Source organism: Rhinatrema bivittatum, chromosome 4 (genome assembly GCF_901001135.1).
Source record: "Rhinatrema bivittatum chromosome 4, aRhiBiv1.1, whole genome shotgun sequence".
NCBI classification, from domain to species: domain Eukaryota; kingdom Metazoa; phylum Chordata; class Amphibia; order Gymnophiona; family Rhinatrematidae; genus Rhinatrema; species Rhinatrema bivittatum.
In genome coordinates this window covers 102,966,825-102,991,473 of record NC_042618.1, presented here as the reverse complement: position 1 = coordinate 102,991,473, position 24,649 = coordinate 102,966,825, and the positions used below count along the sequence as shown (strand labels likewise).

Sequence of the window (24,649 nt, the reverse complement as noted above, 5' to 3'; positions counted from 1 at the left end):
TTGGGTGGTAGATGTAATCCTGATGGACCTGGTAATGGGTCATCGATGGGATGTAATGGAAGTGTTTGTTTTTCTGGTTGCTTTGGTAAAGTGTCGATGACATCTTGATACCGTTGCAGTAGACACTGGAAGAAGGCTAGATCTTGAATTTCTGGCTCTTCTTGTGATGGTTGTATCGATGGAATGGCCGCCGGAATCGATGTCGAAGGCTGTCGTCTCGGTGTTAAAACTGACGTCGGCGGAGTTATTGGTATCGACGTCGAAGAGGTCACCTTTAGTCCTCTGTGCGAAAGTCGACACCGGCATCGGTGGTCCCACCGGCATCGGCAAAGTTGCCGGCATCGATGCAGGGAGCATCGGCATCGATGAGCTCGTCTGAATCCATTGTTTCTCCATGAAAGCCTTCGATACCGCTTGTCTGAGATATCAGACAATTCCGGCATTACAACTGATGGTACCAGAGCAGTTGTAAGCGGTGGCGGAGGTTGAGGTATAGGATCCGATGCAGGGCCCTGCAAACATCGGCGCCTGGGCCTTATCCTCCGGAGACGGAGGATGAGGCCCAGGCGCCGATGTTTCCTCAGTCCGTGGCCCGCTTTGCCATCGAGGGTTCCTGGGAAGCAGTTTCGGGCATCGATGGTTGATGTCAATGCTTGTGTTTCAACTTTTGAGGGTAGATGGATTTTGTTGATGACGGCGATGAAGGATCCCCCGATGGCCCCGGGTGAGGTTTTTTAATTATCAAGCGCTTAGTCGTTCCAGCCGGAGACTACTTCGATGACGCCGAAGGAGATGGGATAAGTTGAAGTTGGAAAAGATGCTCCATTTTTTCTAGTCCAGTTTTGCGACTTTTCGGAGTCATCTCGGCGCATTGTGGGCAGTTATTTACCTCATGTTTTTCCCCGAGGCATAAGACACATTCGGTGTGCGGGTCGGTAATCGACATTTTTCGAGCGCATACAGGACATTTTTTAAAACCTGTAGCCATATTTTCTAGTCGACGGCCGTCGAAAAGAAACGGGAATTCATGAGAAAAACATTTTCTTCAAATAAAGAAAATAAGAGAAAGAGTTACTCACCGGCCGGTGAAAACAGTACTTCGAGAGACTTGTGAGAGAGAATATCAAGTAAACTTTGACTATACAGTCAAAAATTGTGTTGAGAGAATCTCAATGGCTCCTATCCCGCGATGCCTACAGCAGCGCGGAAAGATGAAGACTGAAGAGTGACACCTGTGGCAGAGAATATCATAGCATGCTGGGCATGCTCAGTGGCACCACAGTGCCAGTCAAATGTTTCTAGAAACTTTGACAGAAAACTTTCCCGCCTAGGGCTCCGTTGCTGACATCACCCATATGTGAGGACTAGCATCCTGCTTGTCCTGGGATAAAACATATTTTGTGTCATTTTTTCATTATTGGGGCTTTGTGTCTGCTATTTTGAAATATTTTATTGGTATCTAGAAATTTTTGATATGAGTTTTTAATTATTGGATATTCCATTCATCAGCTGTTTCGAAATATGTTCTTTTTTAATATGGTTTTGCTGCTATTGATTTTATATTTCTTGATTTGTTTTATAGGTGATGTTTCTTTTTTTCCTTTGTTACACTGCAAACAGAGACCCTGGCTTGTTGCAGTTTCCAATTCAGTTTTTTCTGCATGCGTTTTGGTCTCTTTATTCTTTTGTTAGGTGAGGGTCAGCACATGTGATTCAGGTGAGGTTTTCTGCTGGTGTGCAGTTTCTGTATAGGGCTCTATAGTAGCCTGGCTTGTTCTGTTTTCCTAATAGGAGATGTATTGGTGTCTTAAGGCCTGGTGTAATATTTTCAGTGTTGCCTTTTCTTAGGTACGGTATTTACTGTTTGAGTACTGGAAATTGGCGCTATTTTGGTATGGGATGTTTACTATTTATGCAATTTCTGTTCAGACAGAATATGTATCTTTCCCTTGTGTTATTCTTAACAATAAAAATAATACCGGGCCTTTATTTTATTTTTTTATTTCCACCGTGAATTGTAATGAGCAGTGTATCACACGTGTGAGTGTGGTCTGTCAGGTGTGTCATGAAGGGAAAAAAGGTTGAGAACCAGTGATCTAGTAAACTGATAAGTATAGGGGTAACCTGCACAGTGCACTGGCATAAGCTTGCTGGGCAGACTGAGTGGATTCATTTGGTCCTTTTCTGCTGTCATTTCTATGAAACCCATTACCTCTATTCTAAGAACTTATTCCTTTTTGACTTCCAGTTTTGGCATAGCTCCTAACTTTTCAACAAATCTGTAATAGATTATGTCCTCCAGTGATGATGTGTGTTCAGATGGTAGTCCCATGGAAAAGTATCTGAAGGCAGAAAAGGCAATGGGGAGATAGATTATGAATGCTCCTTTGGACTTAGTGGAAGTGGAAGATCCTCCAAGCCTTCTGAAGATGAAGACTGAGGAGACAGTGTCAAGTACCCAAACATTAAATAGATACTGTGCTACTAATGCTGACAAGCAGTGGCTATACCCTATTGATTAATAGCAGTTTATGGAATTTTCCAGGAACTTATCCAAACCTTTTTTTAAACCTGGCTATACTAACTTTTAACCACATCCTCTGGCAATGAATTCAGAGGTCAATTGTGTGTTGAGTAAAAAAGAATATTCTCAGATTCGTTTTTAATGTTTTACTTGCTAACTTCATGGCATGCCCTTTAGTACTTGATTTATCTGAAAAAGAGTAAATAATTGATTCACGATTTTGTAGACCTCTATCATATCCCCCCTCAGCCGTCTTGTCTCCAAGCTGAACAGCCCTAACCTTTTTAGCCTTTCCTCAATGGGGATCCGTTCCGTGCCCTTCTCTGAACTTTTTCTAGTGCAACTATATATTTTTGAGAAATGGCGACCAGAAATGCAACCATGGCGCAATATAGAGGCATTACGACAACATCTTCCATTTTATTTGCCATTCCTTTCCTAATAATTCTTAACATAGCATACTGAGCCGATGATTTCATATAACACCCAGCTCTTTTTCCTGGGTTGTAACTCCTAATATGGAATCTAACTTTGTGTAACTACAGCATGGGTTATTTTTCCCTATAAGCATCAGCCTTGTACTTGTCGACATATTTCATCTGCCATATGGATGCCCAATCTTCCTGCAATTTATCACAATCCACTTGTGACAACTACTTTGAATAATTCTGTATCATCTGCATATTTGACCACCTTACTCATCATAACCTTTCCACATCATTTATAAATATATTAAAAAGCACAGGTCCAAGTACAGATCCCTCAGGTATTCCACTGTTTACCATATCCATTGTGAAAACAGACCATTTAATCCTATTCTCCGTTTGTCTTTTAACCAGTTTACAATCCTCAGAAGGACATCTCTTATCCATTGACTTTTTTTTTTTAATTTTCTTGGAAGCCTCTCATGGGAGACTTTGTCAAATGCCTTCTGAAAATCCAAATACACCACATCTACCAGGTCATCTTTAATCACCCCTTCAAAAAAAAGTGTAGCAGATTTGTGAGGCAAGACTTCCCTTGGGCAAATCCATGTTGGCTGTGTCCCATTAAATCATGACTATCTATATGTTCTGTGATTTTATTCTTTATAGTAGTTTCCACGATTTTTCTCAGCATTGAAGTCAGCTTTCTGGTCTATAGTTTCCCAGATCACCCCCAGAGCCCTTTTTGGTTTTGAAATAGGACAGAAATACAACTGAGAGAGTACACCTAAAACCACTGCTTCACCCCCATGATTTCAAAACAGTACTACAAGCCCTCATCTTTTCTGGTTTGGACTATTGCAACTCCCTCCTGATTGGCCTACCTAAAACGTCCTTAAGACCCTTGCAGCTACTTCAGAATGCTGCTGCCACCATGGGTAAAGGCTACATAGCAGCCTCGCTCATTGAGAACTCTTATAAAGTACTATATCGGTGGTATATGACCCCTGTACAATTACATAAGTTTACACCTCTTTACCCAGATCAATGTTGGCGGTTATGTTCGATTGTGGGTAGTTATCATATGTGGTGGGATTGTCCTAAATTGCAGAGGCTCTGGTGTGCAATATTCCACTGGATATGGGATTTTTTGCCGGAGATGCCAATGCCCACGGCTGCGCAGGCGTTATTGGGTGCTAAAATAATAGGGCTTTCTGCGGACCAAAATAGACTGGTTCAATTTGTTTTCACTGCTTGCCGTTGTGAAATTGCTCGTCTGTGGAGATCCCCCAATATTCCCACAAAAGCAGACGTGCAACACAGGGTGCATAACATTTTTTTATCATCAAAAATCACAGCATTTAAGCACAAAAAGATTTCACGTTTTGACATGATATGGCGCCCCTACCAACGGTGGCACTCGTCCATAACCTTTGACTTTCCGGGTTTGTAGGGACCCCTTTTTTACTCACCTTTTGTTTAGACATATCCATCTGCCCCTTTGTGATGTGATTCTCCCTACCTTTTCCTAAACTACACACCATTGAGGCTGGGGGAGGGGGGGGGGGGGGGGGCTTGGTATATTAAACTACCGCACTGATATCATCTCAGGTTCTCTACCTCTAATATGCAGACTACTGATTTGTTTATCTGTCGCAGTTTCCAATGTATGACAGTTTATACTTGTTTATATGGCATTACTGGACTGAGTTCTGTTGTTCTGCTGCTATCATATATGGTATGTTAAACCTGTTCTTTCGTTTCAATAAAAAATTTTACAAATTTAAAAAAAAAAAAAAAAGAATGCTGCTGCCAGAGTCTTAACGGGTAAAAGAAAATCTGATCACATTACACCTGTTCTCAACCAACTACAGTGGCTCCCAATAGAGAAAAGAATAGAATTCAAAGTTCTCTCAATACTTCACAAAGCAATCTATAAAGCCGACTACACTGCCTTTGATGACATTATACATATACATTGCTCTCAACGCACAAGAACAACTAGTAAACTTCAACTTGTGATTCCCTCACTTCCACATGCCAAACTATCCTCCACCAGAAACAGAGCCTTCTCCATCATTGGCCCAAAGTTATGGAATTCGTTACCTCATTTCCTTACCAGTCAAGAAAACAAAGTCCTTCAAAAAAGACCTAAAAGCCTGGCTACTCAGCCAAACTCTTAAGGACAGCACTCAATGATCTTAAATTATAATCCCATAGCCTGCTAACATTCAATCTCCCCCTTTGGACAATCTCTCCTGCTTCAAGCTACAGATGCCTCCTTTTATGATTTGAACTCAGATATTTCTGTTTACCTATTCAGTGTACCTACCCTGTGTATATCTTGTTCTGTTCATACTATTATATGCCATTTCTCATTTTATTGTTAAATTTAAATTTTAAAATCTTTTAATGTAACAAGTTGTTATAAATGTAAACCGGAGTGAAGGCAACTCTGCTATACCTCAGTATATAAAATGCTAAATAAAAAAAAAAAAAAAAAAGAGACAGAGGAAGAGCTTGAGTCCATGAGAAGCATGAATGAAAAAAAGACTGAAGAGATTTCTGAAACTATCATTAATGCGGGAATACTCGCATATGCTCCGTATATAAAAATTTTAACTGACAATGACAACTCCGCAACCTGCTGCCCGATGACATCACTCCATGGAGCGTGGCTAATTCAGCCTGCTTATCAACAGAAAATTATAATTTGCAAACTTTGTAGTGCCATCTTCCTTCTTTTGCTGTAGCCATGGTAGCAGTGTTTCCCCATAGACCTCAAGACATGCAAATAAAAAGCCCTAATTTTTGTAAAACCTTCCTAGTCACAATCACATGACTATCAAAATCTGAAAATTTTGGTAAATGAACACTCAATGTTCCATTTATAGCAATAGAATGTACCTTTTAGAATACTTGCAAAATTGTTAGAGTACAAGAGCCAGAAGCAGATTTTTTTTTATTGTGTATTCAGTTCTCAGAATAGATGTTCATCACATACCTCTAACCTGGATACTGGTTGAGGACCCAAGTTCTCCTCTTCCTCTGCATTTGCTTCATATTCCACCTGCATGGCCATTCCACAATGGCGAATGCAATATACCTAAGAGGAGAGGAAGAAAACCAAAATATAACTAAAAAACACACTTAGGCTGCTACTTAGACAATGGATATTAATTCCCCAAACCAGAGGTTTGGGTTATGAATCACCACCGATAGAAGACAGTATTACAATAGCTGCATCTTAAAATAGGTTATTCTGAAAACAGACTTTCCTGTGACACTCAAGGGCCAAAAGTTATTATCCCGGATATCTCTCTCTTCTTCAAAATCAAAAGGATGGAAATCTCTGGTCCTTAGTTGCTATAAATTTATTTCATTTTACACACCTGTGAAAGTGTCAATATTATGCAAATTAGTTCATTTGACTGGAGCAGGCTACAAACCAGGGTCCAAATCTCACTGCCATTCCTTGTGACCTTGTGCAACTTACTTAACCCTCCATTGCCTCAGGATCAAACAGACCTAGAGCCACTAAACTGTAACGTTTTTTTTCATAGGAGGATTTGTACTATCATTCGGGAAGGAAATGGCACCGCAATAGTGGGCCCTTTCCCCCAAAAACTCATGGCTGTATTGTTTAGAGATGTGTATTCATTTTTCCCGAATTAGGCAATTTCAATGAAATTGTCTAATTTGGCATGGTTCGGGGGAACCGAAAAACAAATGCAATTTTTCCAAAATTTCGGAAAAATTTGTTTTTCAGGTTAGGGAGCTAACTTTGACTTGTTAGTGCGCGCTATCGGGAGTTAGCATGCACTAACTCCCGAAAGTGCGCACTAACCTGAAAATCGGGGCGCCCCCCCCCCCCCCCGAGTCACGGAAAAAATGAAATTTCCCACAGGGCCCCCGAAAAAGCCCAAAATGATTTTAAAAAGCAAACAATGCACATCTCTATTGTGATGTCTCACAACAAAAGAATACAGCACTAACCCTTTAGATGCGATGACTGCCATCACCTTAAAGGGCCATACCAAACAAAAAAACAAACAAACCACGGCTCAGAAAAGGAAAAAGGTGTGAGGGGATCAAAGTTGATCCCCTGCTCACCCCAGGGCTGCCACTCAACCCAATGTACAAAACAGAAAAAAGTATTTGCCCGGTGAAACCCCCCCCCCCCATGTCAGAATGAAATAGTATATCCCCCCACCTTCCCTTTCCTTACAAATGTGTCAGCATGGTGTACCCCACTTCCTCCCCCACAAATAGCAATACAGAACCATTGGGGTATAGGGATACCCATTATACCTCCCCTTCCACAAGAGTTTAAAAAAATCATTGGATTCTTTTTTTTTTTTTTTTTTTTTAAGTGGAAACCCAAGCCCCCACCCCTGAACCCCCTTTTCCCCTAACTTCAAAAGTGCCAAATCACTCTTGCATTGGGGTCAGAGGCTCCCACGTTGTTTCCTCCAGAAGTGTTAAATTTTCATGGCTAACAAATTTCTAACTCTGCCGCAATAAGTTATTAACAAACTGCCTATTAATGAGCTGCTTTGCATGGATTTGAAAAATTCATGCATACAAATTGCATGCAAAGCAGCTTGTAATAGGAAAGGGAATTTGAGTAGAGCTATGTAACAAATCGCATATAAATCATGGAATATCACCACAATAGGGCTATATTGCACAACATACACTGCTTAGGTGCATTAGAGCCTTATCACGTTGCAGCTCCCTATTAGATTGTAAGCCCTCTGACCAGGGAAATATTTACAGTACTTGAATGTAATCCATTTTGAAATGTAAAAAAGTGGATCAATAAATAAGCAGTCCACGAGAACACATTTTCAGTTACAGGCCTCACTCCCTGCTCAACTATACTCCATTGAATGCCATATGCTGTTTAAAAAGTACCTTAAGGGGGGGGGGGGGGGGGAAGTGACGTCACCAGCAAAGATGGCAGCTTAACTCTGGCGCTCCCCTCACCATTCAGCTAATCTAAACGCATCGCTGCCTTGAGCTACAAATATCAGGGTTCTGAACGATACTGATGAGAAATTGGAACACTAGCTTGGTGGCCAAGCGAAAAGGTTGCGACTTTCGGCGCTTCTCTTTCCAAAAAGAGGGAGCCTCTATCATGGAGGAAGACGAGAACCTGCAACCCAAAGAAAAATGGCGATGATGAAACAGGCCCCAAGGAGAAATCTATGACTTCCGACACTGCAAACGCAAGACAAAGACCTCCCGACACGGGCAGAGTTTCGGGAATGGTTCCAAGGGCTAAGGAAAGACATTAAATCCCATCACCAGAATGGAGGAAATAAGAGAAGATGTCGCATCACTAGGCCACAGAGTAGACGATCTAGACACATGACTCGACCAGCAGACTGAAACGGCCAAGTGTGTAAAAGAAATATGCGCTGAACTACAAGATGACAACATGATCATAAAAGAAAAAAAACCCAGCAGACCTTGAAAACAGAGCGAGAAGAAGCAACCTCCAATTTAGAGGATTTAAAGAATCGCCGAAGAATCAAAACTGCAGTGACTTGGTCTCCCGTTTCCGTAAGTACGTGCTCTCTCAGTCTGAAGAAATTCCTGGCTCAGAGTTACCCGATATTAAGATTGGAAGATAGAATTAAAAAAAAAAAAAAAAAAGTATTGCAAATGTGGACCCTTGGGCTGAGGGGGTATTGGTGCTACCTGTGGGGAGAAGCCCTGCAGGTCCCCACTAATCTTGATAGAGCTCATCGTGCTTTAAGAGCTCGTATACCAAACTGCAGCAGAAACAGTGGTCTGCTTCCAGAATTATAGCATTAAAGAGAGAGTAGCACAAGCCATGAGATAAGCTTCGTGGCAATGGGAGGGCCAAGACATTTCAGTTTTTGCAGATCTTTGCCAGACCAGTCTACAAAACCGGCAAGAGCTAAAAGTAGTAACAACCTTTTTAAGAAAAGATATTAAAATATAGATAGCTACACCCATTTGGCCTCTCCTTTTCTCTAGAAGGATCAAACCACAAGATACATGTATCGGAGGAAGCCATTGCTATCTTAGCCTTTAGAGGGTTTACCTCTTCGTCACTCAGCTAAAATTACAAAATCCAACAATATAAGACCTGCTCTCTGGCAGAGAGTTGGGCAGCAAAACAGACTCCGGCATCAATTAGGAGGACCCATGCCTAACAAAGACCACCTGTTACTGAACTGCAAATTTCAGTGGACAACCACAAAATCAGGTTCTCTCTCAGTTAACAATTAAGCCTTCCGACACTGTCATTTTTCCTGTCTTGTTATTGTGACAATGTCTCTCTTAAATACATAATATGCTGACAAAGATTTAAGAGATGATAAAATGTATTATGCTAATTAAGCTGTATTCCATGACTGGATGGTGATCAGACACCATCTCGCTGCTGACAATAGTACCCCTTAATGTTGACGAGTAGAGACGGCTGAGGGGGGATATGATAGAGGTGTTTAAAATCATGTGAGGTCTAGAATGGGTAGATGTGAATCGGCTTTTTACTCTTTCAGATAATAGAAAGACTAGGGGGCACTCAATGACGTTAGCATGTGGCACATTTAAAACTAATCGGAGAAAGTTCTTTACTCAACGCACAATTAAACTCTGGAATTTGTTGCCAGAGGATGTGGTTAGTGCAGTTAGTGTAGATGTGTTTAAAAAAAGAATTGGATAAGTTCTTGGAGAAGTCCATTACCTGCTATTAAGTTGACTTAGAAAATAGCCACTGCTATTACTAGCAACGGTAACATGGAACAGACTTCGTTTTTGGGTACTTGCCAGGTTCTTATGGCCTGGATTGGCCACTGTTGGAAACAGGATGCTGGGCTTGATGGACCCTTGGTCTGACCCAGTATGGCATGTTCTTATGTTCTTGATAGTGGAAACGACCTGTCAAGTGGTTACTGCAGGTCACTTAACTGGGGATGGGATGTAATATACGTAGGGGAAGCTGCTCTCCTTTCTTTCTTATTTATATATATTGATATTGTCAGGAAAAAAAAACCATTATGAACATGTGTAAAATGGATGATATACTGAGGTCTACTAGGATACTCTCTCTACATGTTGGTTATCTGGGGAGTCTTACCATGTTGTTTCTTCCCCTGTGAGTCTGATCTAAACCTGTAAGCTCCTACTAATCAATACAAAACTTATAATTAAGATGCTTCCTTTTAGAATACTTTCTATCAATGCGAAAGAACTTAACTCCCCTTATAAAAGAAAGATCCTGTTCCGGGAGCTGGAAACATTAAAGGCTGACATTATCTTTGTTCAAGAAACACACAACTAGAAGATATGAATATCTCCTTAGCTCCAAGAAACTCTCCCAAATATTTTTCTCCCCCTGAGTAAAGCTTCAAAATATGCTGGAGTATGCATGTTTTCCAAAAATTTTATCTGTGATTGCACATAGAATTGAGGATCTTATGGGCAGATATCTAATACTCATATTGCAGTGAATGGTATCAACTACACGCTAGTTAATATATATGCCCCAAAGAGCAAAGAAGGTTCTATACACAATTGCACAAGATATTGCTTACTTCCACGTTGGGTAATCTAATCCTGGGTGGTCATTTCAATGTATCTATCTCACCCAATCTAGATACCTCTAAGTGTTTTCTTCAATTGCAAAAGCACATCTTAATGCTGTTCGGGCATTGATGGATGATCTCCATCTTATTGATGTCTGGAGGACATGTTTTCCAACCTCTAAATTATATACGTATTACTCTACACCTCACAATGCATGCTCCAGGCTGTACTACCTCCTGGTGGATAAGTCAATTATACATAATATTCAAACAGTTGACATAGGGGCAATCAATTGGTCAGACCACGTCCCGGTATGGAAAGATATATTAGATCATGAGGACCCAGGCATAAGATTTTGGAGACTCAATGAGTCCCTAGTACAAGATCCTGATTATAACAAATCTATCGCTAAGGTCATTCAGAATTTCTTTTTAGACAATGAACACTCAGTCCCATCACCCATAATAATATGGGACTGCTTTAAGGCCTTTATCAGAGGCACCTTCATCTCCAGGAATACATTCCTCAAACACAAAGAAAGGAGGCTTGCTTAAAGCTTCACCGGACCATTGCACTTCTATCCCAGAAACACCAAATGAACATAGCTAGAGATACATTATCCCTTCTTTCTAAAGTTAGAGAAGATCTAAAATGATTGGAATCCTCTAGGATGGCCTACCTCCTAGATCTAACAGAACAGGAATATTTTGAAGGAGGCGATAAAGTGGTAAAACGCTAGCTCGCAAATTGAAAAAGTTAACAGTCCAAAACTTTATCCTAAAAATTAAAGACTATAAGAGTAATATACTATCCATCAATCAAGATATTAGAACACACTGTCTTGGGGAGGAAGTGACGTCATCGGGCTGAATGGCCGCTTAAACCGTGAGCTCCTCTTTAAGCCGAACAAAAAATTAAGATATCTGGGACTGAACCGGCCACACACTTTCCTAACAGTGCACGTTTTGACTTCTAATACTATCGGGATGGCAGCCAAGAGGAAATCAGTCGATTTTCAAAGCTTCTCTTATAAGAAAGCTGAAGAGCGGGGACGCAACGCATTCGTGCACCCGATGAAGGAGCCTGCACAAGATGGCAGTTCCTATGCTGAGGACGCTCTTCCCGCTCAAGATGATACAGTGCCGACCCGCTCCGAATTCTGCGAGTGGTTTGGAGTCCTTCGCAAAGACCTCAAGGCATACAAGAAAAAGGTGCAAGATATGTTGGGGGAATTTCAAGAGGAGATGGCTACCCTAGGCTGCCGGGTAGACGACATCGATAACCAGGTAGATGCTCAAGCTGAATCTACTAAACAACTTCAGGAGGCTTACTCAGATCTGCAAGACGATCATCGGGCCATTCAGGCTAAACTGGCTGATCTAGAAAATCGTGCGTGGAGGGGGAACCTCCGCTTTCGCGGTTTTGCTGAAACGCCAGAAAATGGTGACTGCACAGTTCTCATTCATTGTTTCTGTACCTTCCTGCTTCAAAGCAGCGAGAACCCACCGGAGGAGCTACCGTCTACTATAAAGCTCGATAGGGCTCATAGGGCCCTGCGAACCCCCAACAACAATCAGGCAAGGGACATTATCGTGTGTTTCCATGATTATACACTGAAGGAGAAAATAGCCACTCAAGCCAGGAAGCAAATGCGCAGGACCTGGGAAAATCAAGATATTTCAGTATATGCGGACCTCTCTCAAGCCACTCTTCAGAACAGGCAGGAACTGAAGGACGCCACAGCCTTTCTTCGTAAGGCAGGTATTAAATATAGATGGCTCCATCCATTTGGCCTTTTATACACGTGGGAGGGCGTCTCTGCACGAATATTCAAGGCCGCAGATGCAGCGATCCAGCTAAAAAAGACCGGGGGTTTATCCCCCAAGCTGCACCGGTGGCAAATACCACGCGCTTTACCTCCAGAGACCTACGTCCAAAATGGCAACGTGTTGGGGCCAGAAATAGCTGGCTAAAACGGCATTCAGACACTCAGAAGCCACCAGTTGAATCTACCTGACTGTTCTTAACTGAGCTCTGCTAACAGCTTGCTTTTTCTTATGATCAAATATGGCCCCTCTCATGTTTGGACAATCTGATTCAATGCAACTTCAATTACCAGTTCCATAAATGTTAGTTCTATGTTTTATTTCAGTCTCCAGTTGCGATGATACTACTAAGGCTAATTGGCGCTCATGGGATGATGTTATTTTCTTTTCCTCCCAGCTTATTAGCTATTTTGATCTGCTAAGTACCGGTAGCAGATTCCGGGGTAGGGGGAAGATTTTTGTTAAATTGTGGGCCATGCACATGTCTTTCTATAGGGTGCATATTGTACAAGTCAAGGAGAACACCACTCTATACTATACTGTTTTGGAGCCTGGGCTGTATGGAGGGTTTTTGTTGCGCCATCCAGCAGAGCTATTCGGGCCTTCCCGAATCGCTCTGCTCACATGAATTGTAGAGTTTGTGTTGGTTTTAAATGTGATGTTTCGTAAATTACTGGGAGGCCTAGATTGTCTAGGCAGGAAAATAGTTCGTAGTAGATTGTGCTGTAGGAGAGTCTGATTTGGTGCTACGAAGAGCCCATCGTCTAGATAGGGAAAATTTGCACCCCTTTATGACAAAGGTGCACCAGTGCTCCTGCCAGACCTTTTGTGAAGACCTTGGGGGCAGATGAAAGGAAGGACCTTATATTGGTAGTGCTTGGTTGTCTGCCTAGAAAGATAGGTAGGGCCAGGAATCCAGATGCATTGGTATGTGCATCCTTCAAATTCAGGGAACACATCCAATCCTTGGGTCGTAGAAATGGAAGAACGGACTTGCAGGAAGTCCTTGAACTTGTCTTTTTAGAGATTTTTGTTGAGTGAACGGAGGTCTAGGATGGGACATTTATTTATTTTATTTATTAAAGGCTTTTATATACCGAATTTCTTGATACAAATCAAATCAACTCTGTTTACATCGAACAAGTAGAAACTATAACCAACCAAACAGTAGAGACAATTTGAAGGAGTATAAAGTTACATTATAACAAGGAAGTGTAACTTGGAGTAGGAAATAAGAAGGGGGAATAAAGATTATAATATACATTGGAGTATGCGAGGGAGGCAAGGAGCGGTCCTCATGATAATTTGTAAACGTTCTCTTAATAATTTATATACATGGTTTAGCGCTTGTTTATATACATAGTTGCTAGAACAGTTATAAGTCAGGCTGTTGGGCTGGTGTCGGCGACATAGGCCTCCTGACCTCTTGGGAATTAGGAAATATTGAGAATAGACTCCCCAATAGATCTGTTGGTAGAATATTCTCTGAATGCAGTGATTCTGGAGAAGAGCACTAATTTCCTTCAGTATGGAATTTGGTGGGAGACATGTTTCTGTGCAACTACCTGGTAAGGTTGAGAAATGAAGAGAGGAATGGTGTTCTATAATGGAGAAGACCCAACGATCCAAAGTGATGAGCTTCCAGGTTGGAAGGAGATTGGGTCACCTGCGTCACTCATCAGAAGTATGTACGCAGGTGGTGGTGTGCCAGAATCAGTCTACTCAAGGGCAATTGTCCCCAGTCCAATCTCAATGGCACATCAATTATCTGGAGGCCCAAGCGGTTCGCCTGGCGCTCAAGTCATTCCTGCCCTTACTCAGATTGTGAGGGGTTTTTTTTTTTAAGATATATATACGTTGAGGATTCGGCAGTTGCAGCATAATCCGCTGTCTTTATGCCTGTTGATTAGTATGTAGTCACGATGGTTAGCGAGACTGGCTTATAATGGGAATGAGGCTTAAGGTCTTTTTTTTGTAATGCTCGGCAGTGGGCCAAGACTTAAAAGTAACGTTGTTCTATAGATGGACGTTGATGAGATGTTAATGAAAAGGGTTGATGTTCTCTGTCTTGTAAGCCTTGTGAACTGTTCAGTGAATTGATGTTGGTATAGAAATGCTAGACTGTATGGTAAGCTTCCCTATGTCGGGAACCACGTCTCTTATGGCGGTCAAACGCAACCATGCAAGACGTCCGGTTGTCCAGGCATTCGCTGAAGTCTGAGAAGAGGCAGCAAACCTACGGAAATGGATTTTTTCGTAGCCTACGCAAGATATGCGCGATGGTTTGAAGGGAGGCCTCGATTATTTTAGATGCAATGGTCTATGCTGCCCTTTTTTTTTTTTTTGAAAAGTTATCCAGTGATTTACTACTTGCAGTGTGGCTTGGATTTATGAGCCATTTACATTGTCGACTGAACCACCAGGGAGTGACAAAAAGGAGAAATTTGTTTTTTGGAAGTACTACATTAAGGTAGTCAAGTGGACTTTTGTAGTTTGGGACCGGTTCCGTAGGCACCGCAAGAAAGCTGTGGAATGCCTAGTATTTCACTGACGTGGAACAGGACTCAGTGTGGTGACCGTGATTAGCATGCGAATGAAGTACACAACCCTATTTGGTGGCAGAACACTGTCAAGGACGGAACGGGTTGCAGTATGCGAGACTCCGTTCTTCTCTTTTTTATTAAAAAAATTTTTTTGTCACTAATGCACATTTGTAGGTACTAACGATGAGTAGGCGCACGTCCCTCTAGCTGTGAGGCAATCCGACACATGGGCGCCATGGCGCATACTTGGCTGACTCTGCATTTTATTCATTCTTTTTAATTTAATTTTTTTTTTTTGCAGCTAACACCATGATTTTAGCAGGCGGTTGGTGTGCAGAATAGCATGCCGCAGTGCCATCTTAAGATGTTCCTCTGCAAATTCGGCTCGACCGGTGCCCGCATAGATGCTGCGGCTCGTCCAGCATCCAAGCAATGGCCGATATGTGGCGCATTTGGCCTCCGTTGCTCGTGTCCATGTTCCTGTGTGAGCACAGAGCAGGGTGGCCTTAGTTATAGGCAGGTCACGGCGCATCTGCAGCGCCGATCCAGGGCATCTGCTCGCGTGGTGTCATCAGTTGGTGCAACCGCGCGTCAATGTGTCGGCGCGCCAGCCTGTGTTTCCATCTGATGAAGCGCCCCATGCGCGCATCGATGTGCCAGCTTGTGCGTCGAAGCGCTAGCCGCCGACGTACACATCGGTACATCTGTGCCATCTGTACATGCATCTATGTATTCGGTGCACTGAATAATGGTCATGGCACGTCGGCTAATTCATCAACGCTACTGGCAGTGCTTCAGCTGCGATGGTCCCGGCGCCTCTAGTGCGCGTGTCAATGTTTCGGCGCGCCAAAGCTGACTGAATCCGTTGGCGCGCAGGCACGGTTTGATGTGTCAGCGTCATGGTGATAGCCTCCGACTCTGTGAGCAGGATCCAGGTTGGTGAGAATAGCCTCACTACCTGGCTCAGATGGCCTTCTTGTAGCCACCATCGTAGTTGGGTCCAAACTTTGTCCGGGAGCTGAAGACATACGGTCTAGTTCTGGGGCAGCGGATTCCATTGTGATAGTAGTGAGCGCTGTAGGGGTCTCATGTGAGCTCCTGCCCATGGCACTACTTCCAGTGTGGATGCCATGAGGCCGAGGACTTTGAGGTAGTCCCATGCCGTGGGACGAAGCTCGCTCAACAGTATTCACAACTGGGTCATCAGTTTTGATCTCCTTGTCGGTGTCAGGATGACCTTGTCTTGTTTGGTGTCGAACCGAACTCCCAAGTATTCTAGAGATTGGGAGGGTTGCAAGCAGCTCTTGTTTGTGTTGAACACCCACCCGAGGCTCTCCAGTAATTTTGACTCTGTTGGTCGCCTGGTGATTTTCCTCTGGGGATTTCGCCCTGATCAGCCAATCGTCTAGATAAGGGTGTACGAGGATTCCTTCCTTCCTCAGTGTTGCTGCCACTACCACCATGATTTTGGTGAATGTCTGGGGTGCTGTGCCTAACCCAAATGGTAGTGGTGATCCAGGATCGTGAAGTGTAGAAAACGCTGATGCTCTTGATGGATTGGAATGTGTAGGTAGGCTTCTGACAGATCCAGGGATGTAAGGAACTCTCCCGGTTGTATCGCCCTTATTACCGAGCGTAGGGTTTTCATGCAGAAGAGAGGAATCTTCAGGTGGCGGTTGACCAACTTGAGGTCCAGGATGGGCCGGAACATTCCTTCTTTCTTGGGAACGATAAAATAGATGGAATAATATTTATTTGTTGTGCGGGAACCGGTGTTGTAGCCTCTAAGGCTAGTAATCTGGTCGGTATAGCTTCCACTGCCATCCTCTTGGAAGGGTCGTGGCAGGGGGATTCCACAAACTTGTCCGGAGGGAGGTGGTGGAAATCCAGGTAATATCCCTCGAATGATGGCTAGGACCCACTTGTCCAAAGTTATTTCGACCCATCTTTGGTAGAATAGGGCAAGTCTGCCCCATATGGCTTATTCCTTTGGACGGGTCGGCTGATTTTCATTGTGGGGTGCAGCTGGGACCTGGGCCTGAGCCGGCTCCCCTTTTGTTGTGCTTGTTCCAAAAAGGACTGGCTTCTGCCTACGGGGCAAGCTGCTTGATATGTGCTTCTGTACGGGTTGAAGCGCTGTGATCCTCTGCCCCTGGAAGTTCGGGGGAAGGGTCGCTAGTTTCTCTTATTCCTGTCCTCCAGTAGCCACGGCAGTGGGGATTCGCCCCATTTGTTAGCTAACTTCTCTAGTTCGCTTCCGAACAGGAGGGTTCCCTTGAAGGGCATCCTTGTGAGTCTCGTTTTGGACGATGCATCGGCTGACCAGCTTTGGAGCCAGAGTTGTCTTCTGGCTGCCTCGGCTGATGACACTCCTCTAGCTGCGGTGCGCACCAGATCACAAGCAGCATCCGTGAGGAATGATACTGCTGGTTCCAGGGCTTCTCTGGGAGTGTTGTTCCTGGTCTGTGATAAGCAGGCGCATGTCACCACGGCATAGCAGGCCGCTATCGGTAGAGACATAGCAGAGACGTCAAAAGAATGTTAGAGGATGGATTCCAGACGTCTGTTTTGAGCATCCTTGAGTGCTGCTCCTCCCTCAACTGGGATAGTAGTGCGCTTCGAGACCGCGCAGATCATGGCATCCACTTTCGGACATTCCAGGAAATCTTTGGCAGCTGGATCCAGAGGGTACATGGCTGCCAGGGCACACTCCCCTTTGAACGTAGTCTCCGGGGCTTCCCATTCCAGGTCAATTAGCTACTGGATGGCTTGTAATAGTGAGAAATGACGGGAGGTCTGACGGAGTCCCTCTAGGAGGGGATTAGTCTTAGGTTCCCCCGAGGCACTTGTGCCTGGGATACCGAGCTCTTTCCAGCTGTGTGTGACCAGGTCTGGAAGCTCGTCCTTTGTGAAGAAGCGCCTCATGGTTCGGTGGGGGCTCGCTCCCTGAGGGGAGTTCCCCTTCCTCCAGGGGTTCTGAATCCTCATCTGAGTTGTCCGTGTCCCCGAAGGTGGAGCTTCTGGGCGGTGGAATCACTTCTCTGGGCAAAGAGGGTCTGGGGATGTTGAGGTCCTCTGGCAGAAGTTGTGGCCGTATTATCGGAGGCATGTGGACGAAGGTATGCAGGCCTTTTAAGAATTCCACCCAGGAGATAGATGCTGGGTCTAAATTAAGAGACGCTGTGTCCCTGGGGAGCCCCGTTTGAGGGAGGCTCCCGCTGGGGGACTCTAGGTTCGGCATACTGTTCAAGAAGCTGGAACCCGGTACCGGCTGGGGAGGGCCATGGGCTGGATCCCCCGCGGCCTCCTCGCACTGTATGCACAGGGCCATGGCCTCCTCGTGCTGTGCAGCTCTAATGTGGCATGCTGGGCAAAGGCCCTGAGCTTCATCTCCGGTGGTGCCATAGCTTATGCACGTAAAATACAGGGCCTGGGTAGCTTAGTTATGCGCTCCGGTGCGTCGAAGTTGTGCGCATAGGATTGGTACGTGCTCAGAGAGATGTGCGCGCTGTTGTGCGCACAGATCGAAGTTATGCGCCCTGCACAGTAAGCATGTGGCTATGCGCATCGCTTGTGCGCACGATATTTGGGCGCGCAACGTTGTGCACACAAGATATTTGTGCGCACGGGTCGGGGCGGCGGACAGGGCAAGATGGTGACAGCAACCACGCGGACAATATGGCGACCTCCTCGGAGAGTCTCCATGGGAGGACCCTCTGATCTGACCGGGGTCTAGCCCTGCTAAGGCAGATCAACCCGGTGGCACTGGCACCACTGGCGACCTGTGTTACTCCTCAAGCTTCGGAGACCTCAGTGCTTCCCGGTCTCGTTCCAGGCGGTCTCCGGCTGCGGGGGGAGAGGGAAATACTTTCACCGCCGCACTCTAAGTTGTACCCGCTGCCTCTGAGCCTCACCCGAGGTCGGGGGCTAGGTCCACGCCGAGGGTCGGCCGTCAGACCGAGGCTTACCTCCGAGGGATCGCGGAAATCACCTAGGGAATTCTCAACTTGGGGAGGGACCCAAGGGGTATCACCGCAGGAGAGCGGGGCTCGCCTGTAGAGGTAAAAATTTCTTCTTGCTTTGGTTTTCTTTGGTAAATTACTCTAACGCTGTGCTAGCGTGCATAGAGTCCCGAACTGCTATGGAGATGGAAAATACTGAAGAGCTGCACTTCCTGCAGGGGTATATGTACTAGGACTTACGGCAGATTGAAATCTGATCTGTCTCCAACTGCTATCAGTAGTACACTATATCCATTATTATTTAACAATTTTATATACCGAAATTCATGTAGCAAAGTTACATATCATTTCGGTTTACATTATAACAGAAGTCCTGAGTCCATCTGCTACACGCTAGGAAACTACTTTTATTGATTATTTAACATTGTGTAAACCATTATGATGGATACTATCTTAATGACGGCATATAGAACCTGGAAAATAAATAAAAATTTACCAAGCTCTGAAATTCTCGCTTATATGCAAATTCAACATTTTATATCTAACATTAAAGACAAAGACATATTCCAGAGCGAGATATCTTTATTTGATGGATTCTGTTCACAAGCACATCTCATGAAAAAGGTGATCTCGAAAATTTACAAACTGTTAAATGGAAAAATGAAGGATAAACCCTCCGACTTAAAAGCCTGGGAACATGATTTAGGTCATGCTCCTGGAGAAGACACCTGGTTAAGGGTGTTTCAGGCAATAAGGAAAATCTGTCTCATCACTGTTGATAGAGAACAGTTATAAAGAGCTATACAGGTCGTATGTCACCCTGGAAAAATTACATAAATTTAACTCCAAAATATGTGAATACTGCTGGAAGGTTATTCTTCTAAAGGTACATTTATACACATGTGGTGGTACTGTACAAAACTGCAACATCTTTGGCAGCAGATTGCAAGTATTCTGTCCAGAATCTATAATTCTAACATCAAACTGAAAAGAATTAGCACTCCTAAATCATCAATTGGACAATGAGAAGCAATCTCCTCAGCCCTTGATTCATCATATCTGTTTGGCAACCAGGATGGAGACCGCACACTCCTGGAGAATGGACTGTACTCCACCACTTTCTGGCCCGAATGGACACAATCTGCACTATGAACAAAACAACAGTGCTACAATATCACAGACCTACTGTTTTCCACTCTATTTGGAATCTGCTAACCACTAAATCGTTTTTATATGAAGGTTTCTGATACTCCATTATTCCACTCCTTTCTGGCTATTTAATGGTTCATAATAACACGATCTTTTATTTAGAGCTTTTATATACCGACTTTCTTGATGCAAATCAAATCAACTCTGTTTACAGAGAACAGAGATCTTAACAATAACAAAATAACATTAAACCATAATCAGATGAAGAAAAAGTTACAATAAAACAAGGGAATGCAACTGGGAATGGAAAAGAAGAAGGGGAGCTAGGTACTAACTACTAAATACTGAAATGTATTTAGGGAGGCTAGAGTGGCCTATCTCTAATCTAAGTCATGTTTATGCAAAAGTATGGCTTGTCTGGGTTTTGCTTAAGAAGTGCTAGGTAGATTATACAAACGAGATGCTAGTTTAGGGATAGGGGAAGGCATGACCAAACAACCATGTCTTAAGTTGTTTTTTTTTTAAAGTTAGGAGACAAGTTTCTTGCCAGAGGTCCGGGGGTATGGCGGTCCAGACTGAAGGGCCCGCTGTTGAGAGTGCCCGTTCTCTGATAGTTGTTTGGTGTACGACTTTGCTTGGGGGGGCGTGTAGAGATCCTTTATAAGCCTCCCTAATGGGTCTGGCCGTGGTGTGTAGTTTGAGCAGATATAGCAGGTCAATTCTTAATTAAATTCTATTTAATTAAGAATTTACCTTTATTTGGGAGAGGCAGCAAGGAGGGGGGGTGAAAAGATGAAAAGCTGTAACATATTGACTGTTAATGTTTAAACAATAACTGTATTATGATTCCTGTTTTCAATAAAATGCTATAAAAATAGCACATTAAAGCCTATTTTTTCAGCAGACCTTTGAATCAGCAGGCTAACAGGTGTCCGTCTAATTTTGATTTGTTACTGTCACCTTGATGATGAATTTATATTGTCTGCATTTTAATTATGGATGCTTAAGTAATTTACCGCAAACAGTGAAGCGAGAAATACATTTTAATATTTTTATCAGTAAAGGAGAAAATTTGTTTCTGTTGTAACCCCTGGTTGGAATAAAGCCTGGATACTGGACCCAAAGGCATACAATCAAGGATTAAAACCTATTTGCCACAGTTTGCCAAGATAGCTTAAATTTGAGTGGTCCAAGGCCCCCTGTGGGGGGAACTTAGCTTCAAGACCCTTGGGAATGGCTATATATATAAAAAAAACAACGAACTATGCCCTTTTGTAAACAGTATTGATAATATCTTAAATCTATGGCAGCAGTAAACATACTGGAAGCTCAATGGTTTCCAACTTTTTGATAGTTGATCAAATTGTTGAAAAATGTTTACAGATCTTTGATGATGTCTCCGATTACAGATTTAAGAAAATAATTTGTGACCTTACTCTTTCAGTATCTTCAAAATTTGTAACAGCCAATCCCTTGATAATTTAACTTCTCCTTTCCAATTATTCAGATCTGAAGAAAGTGTAAACCTTCTAAAGCCCAAAATCTGTATGAGTCTTCCCACTGTAAAATGGACAGATTAATAATCCTAATTACTTAACTGAAAAGTCCCACTTTTCTACTACCTTGCCAGTAGTCTTCAATATTCTCTTTCCTTCCAGTCAGTCCCATGTAGGATACTGATCTTACACCTCTCTTTCATGACAACTCTCACCTGGGTCCCTATTGGAAAATCTTAGAAAAAATGATCTTCACTCCTCCTTACTGGATGAACAGCTATTCCTCAGGTTATTTCTTGGTGAAAGAATTCACGCCGCCAGAATACAAAAACCTGAGTTCCTAAGCCCTAGGGTTCTCAGTGAATAAACACACAGACAACAACTCTTAATGAAAAAAGGGAAACTAAATGATAGAAAATAAGGATGGAAAAATAAGCTCCTTCTTCAGCAACAAACACCTCCAAAACTCTGGACCAAAAACAGGGCCAATACACCATTTTTAATTCTCTTTACTCAGGTGTCTGTTAAAAAAAACAAAAACTCAGCATCATTTTTGTTTCCCCAAAAAACAAACAAAAGGGACTGCACAACTCAGGAAATTGAAACTAAGAAACCATCACTTAAGATGAAGGCAAAGGTTTATATATTGCTAGATCACACCATCTGCTACTCCCTTATTGAAGAGTCAAAACATCAAGTTCCACTCACCTACTCTGAACCTCCCCAGAATTTGGTACACTCCTTTTGGTAAGGAAACTAAGGGTTTTTTTCACTTTTTTTTTTTGTTTACAGGGCTGCACTACTTGCAGTTTGTCTTTTTTTTGGCGGTGTGGGGAGCGGAGGAAGTTTTTTTCCACTCTAATTTTTGTCTACATATTTAGTTTGTGGTCATTTATTCTCTACGAGGTAAAGGTAAGTGTGCTCTGCATAAATGACCAAGCTGAGTTATTTTGCTTGCGTGTAGTTTAAGAACTGGTAGCAGGCCAGCTTGTTTGCTCTTTTGCCCGTTGCAGTATTTCCAGCGCTACCTTTTTCTACGTAGTGTCTTTGCTGTGCATGTTCTGTGAGTTAGTACTATCATGGTATGTCAGGTTTACTCTATAGATCTGGAGTGATTTTGTAGTAGAGTTTGGTATTACTTTAAAGTGCCTGGCAGTTGAAGTTTCTGGTTAGTAACACTATTTGCAGTCATGTCAAGTTTTAAATAAGAAAGTATGTTTTTACATGATCATTCTGGGGGTTATCAAAATTTTGGTTGAGACCCTATTGCTTTTAGCCTTTAAGTAGCCAGGGGCACCTTTAGCAAAGCTCAACACCATGTTCAGTGAAGCAGGAGAGAAGGAGGTTTGAGAGATTGCTGGGAACAGAGTGGGAAGTGGGTTAGGAAGAGAGAGTCATCCCCAATTTAGACTCAAAACCTCTCCTCCACCAGTCTCTCACACCATGTGAAAGGGGGGGGGGGGGGGGGGAAGAGTTGTAAATGTCCAAATAGCACACTCATTTCTATATGCCTAACGCCCACCTAGGCCTTGCCAAAATACCTGTTCTGGCTACATAACTGGTCTGAACATGGTCACAGTCCTACTAGCTGATGGAATAGGGGCTACATAGTTATAGAATGGCTTTCAAAGCTAGAAATGAAAAATATTTACTATTCTAGAGCCGAGTTTTGTATATAATATGGTAACTGCCGCATAAACAAGCTTCCTTTTACTTTGAGATTGTCGCAAAGGCGTTATAATTATACAGTATAGAAAAACATTACAACTAACGCAGTTACCTTAGAAGCAAGTAAAGGTGCTTAGGTTTGTTAAGAGAGCCAAATTATTTCACCAATTCGTAGAGTTAACGCAAAGACTAACAAAAATGAAGCGAAAAGCACACATCTACTACAGAACAGCACAGCAGTAAATCCCCGCTTCAATTATTTTTTAAATATAAACTCCTCGGGAGCTCACGAATGCAGCCCCCTTAACGGCGGCGATAGCAAGGGTTAGGTCCCTGACACTCCCACGTGACCATCACTAACAAATCCCAATATGCCATTAGCGTCCCGCATTACTGTGCGAGCAAAATAAAACACTTCAAACGATTGTAGGGCACACTCCCCACCAATAATGGGACCGGAAAAGACCGTGACCCCCAAACCGAGTGACGAGTATGGCTGGGACATGTAGAGTTCCCGTTTCCCATCCCCTTTGAAGCGGTAACTTCTAACCACGTAAGCCCTGCGCTCCGCCTTGAGAGGGTCCAGTACAATCTCGAGTCAGTCACTATACCCCAGGTCGGATCTCACCCGTTCTTCGAACGCGACAGGGCCTACACGGCCTCTGCAGTTCCTTTCTAACCGAAACCTTCCGCACTGTCTGTTCTCGCGCTACAGCTCACTTTTCATTTGTGAAAAATCCCGCCAAACTGTGATGACGTCACACATTGCTACCAGCAACTGGTTTTCAGGGAAGCCGAGGATGGCCCTTTCCTTCGCCTACTGTATTGATTTCTCCAAGGTCCTAGAGTACGCCTCTTTCTGATTTTTATTGTTAAAGAACCGAACTCAGTTATGCACAAAACTGTTTCGCAAAATTGTGTATGCATTGAATTAAAAAAAAAAACCGAGGAATGAATCAGTCATGCATTTACAAAGACTTGTTTCGTGGTTAAGAACATAAGAACAAGCCATACTGGGTCAGACCAAGGGTCCATCAAGCCCAGCATCCTGTTTCCAATAGTGGCCAATCCAGGCTATAAGAACCTGGCAAGTACCAAAATACTAAGTCTATTCCATGCTACTGTTGCTAGTAATAGCAGTGGCTATTTTCTAAGTCAACTTAATTAATAGCAGGTAATGGACTTCTCCAAGAACTTATCCAATCATTTTTTAAACACAGCTACACTAACTGCACTAACCCCATCCTCTAGCAACAAATTCCAGAGTTTAATTGTGCATTGAGTGAAAAAGAACTTTCTCTGATTAGTTTTAAATGTTCCACATGCTAACTTCATGGCGTGCCCCATAGACTTTCTATTATCTGAAAGAGTAAATAACCAATTCACATCTACCTGTTCGAGACCTCTCATGATTTTAAACTCCTCTATCATATCCCCCCTCAGCCGTCTTTTCTCCAAGCTGAAAAGTCCTAACCTCTTTAGTCTTTCCT

At 43.2% G+C, this 24,649-nt stretch overlaps 1 protein-coding gene across 6 annotated transcripts in view; it reads right to left on the bottom strand.

Annotated features, from left to right (window-relative positions):
* The window catches only part of RAD51 (RAD51 recombinase), a 140,370-nt gene extending 116,446 nt beyond the window's left edge, over nucleotides 1–23,924 (bottom strand). For 2 of the 6 annotated variants that reach the window (XM_029598564.1, XM_029598568.1), the window contains exons 1-2: nucleotides 23,788–23,923; nucleotides 5,954–6,055 (exon numbers count right to left, since the gene is read on the bottom strand). In XM_029598564.1, coding sequence (XP_029454424.1) covers nucleotides 5,954–6,031 — 78 coding nt within the window. In that variant the 5' untranslated portion in view covers nucleotides 6,032–6,055; nucleotides 23,788–23,923. The other 4 variants (XM_029598567.1, XM_029598566.1, XM_029598569.1 and 1 more) reach the window with 4 other exon arrangements.
* Nucleotides 23,925–24,649: the final 725 nt, after the last annotated feature.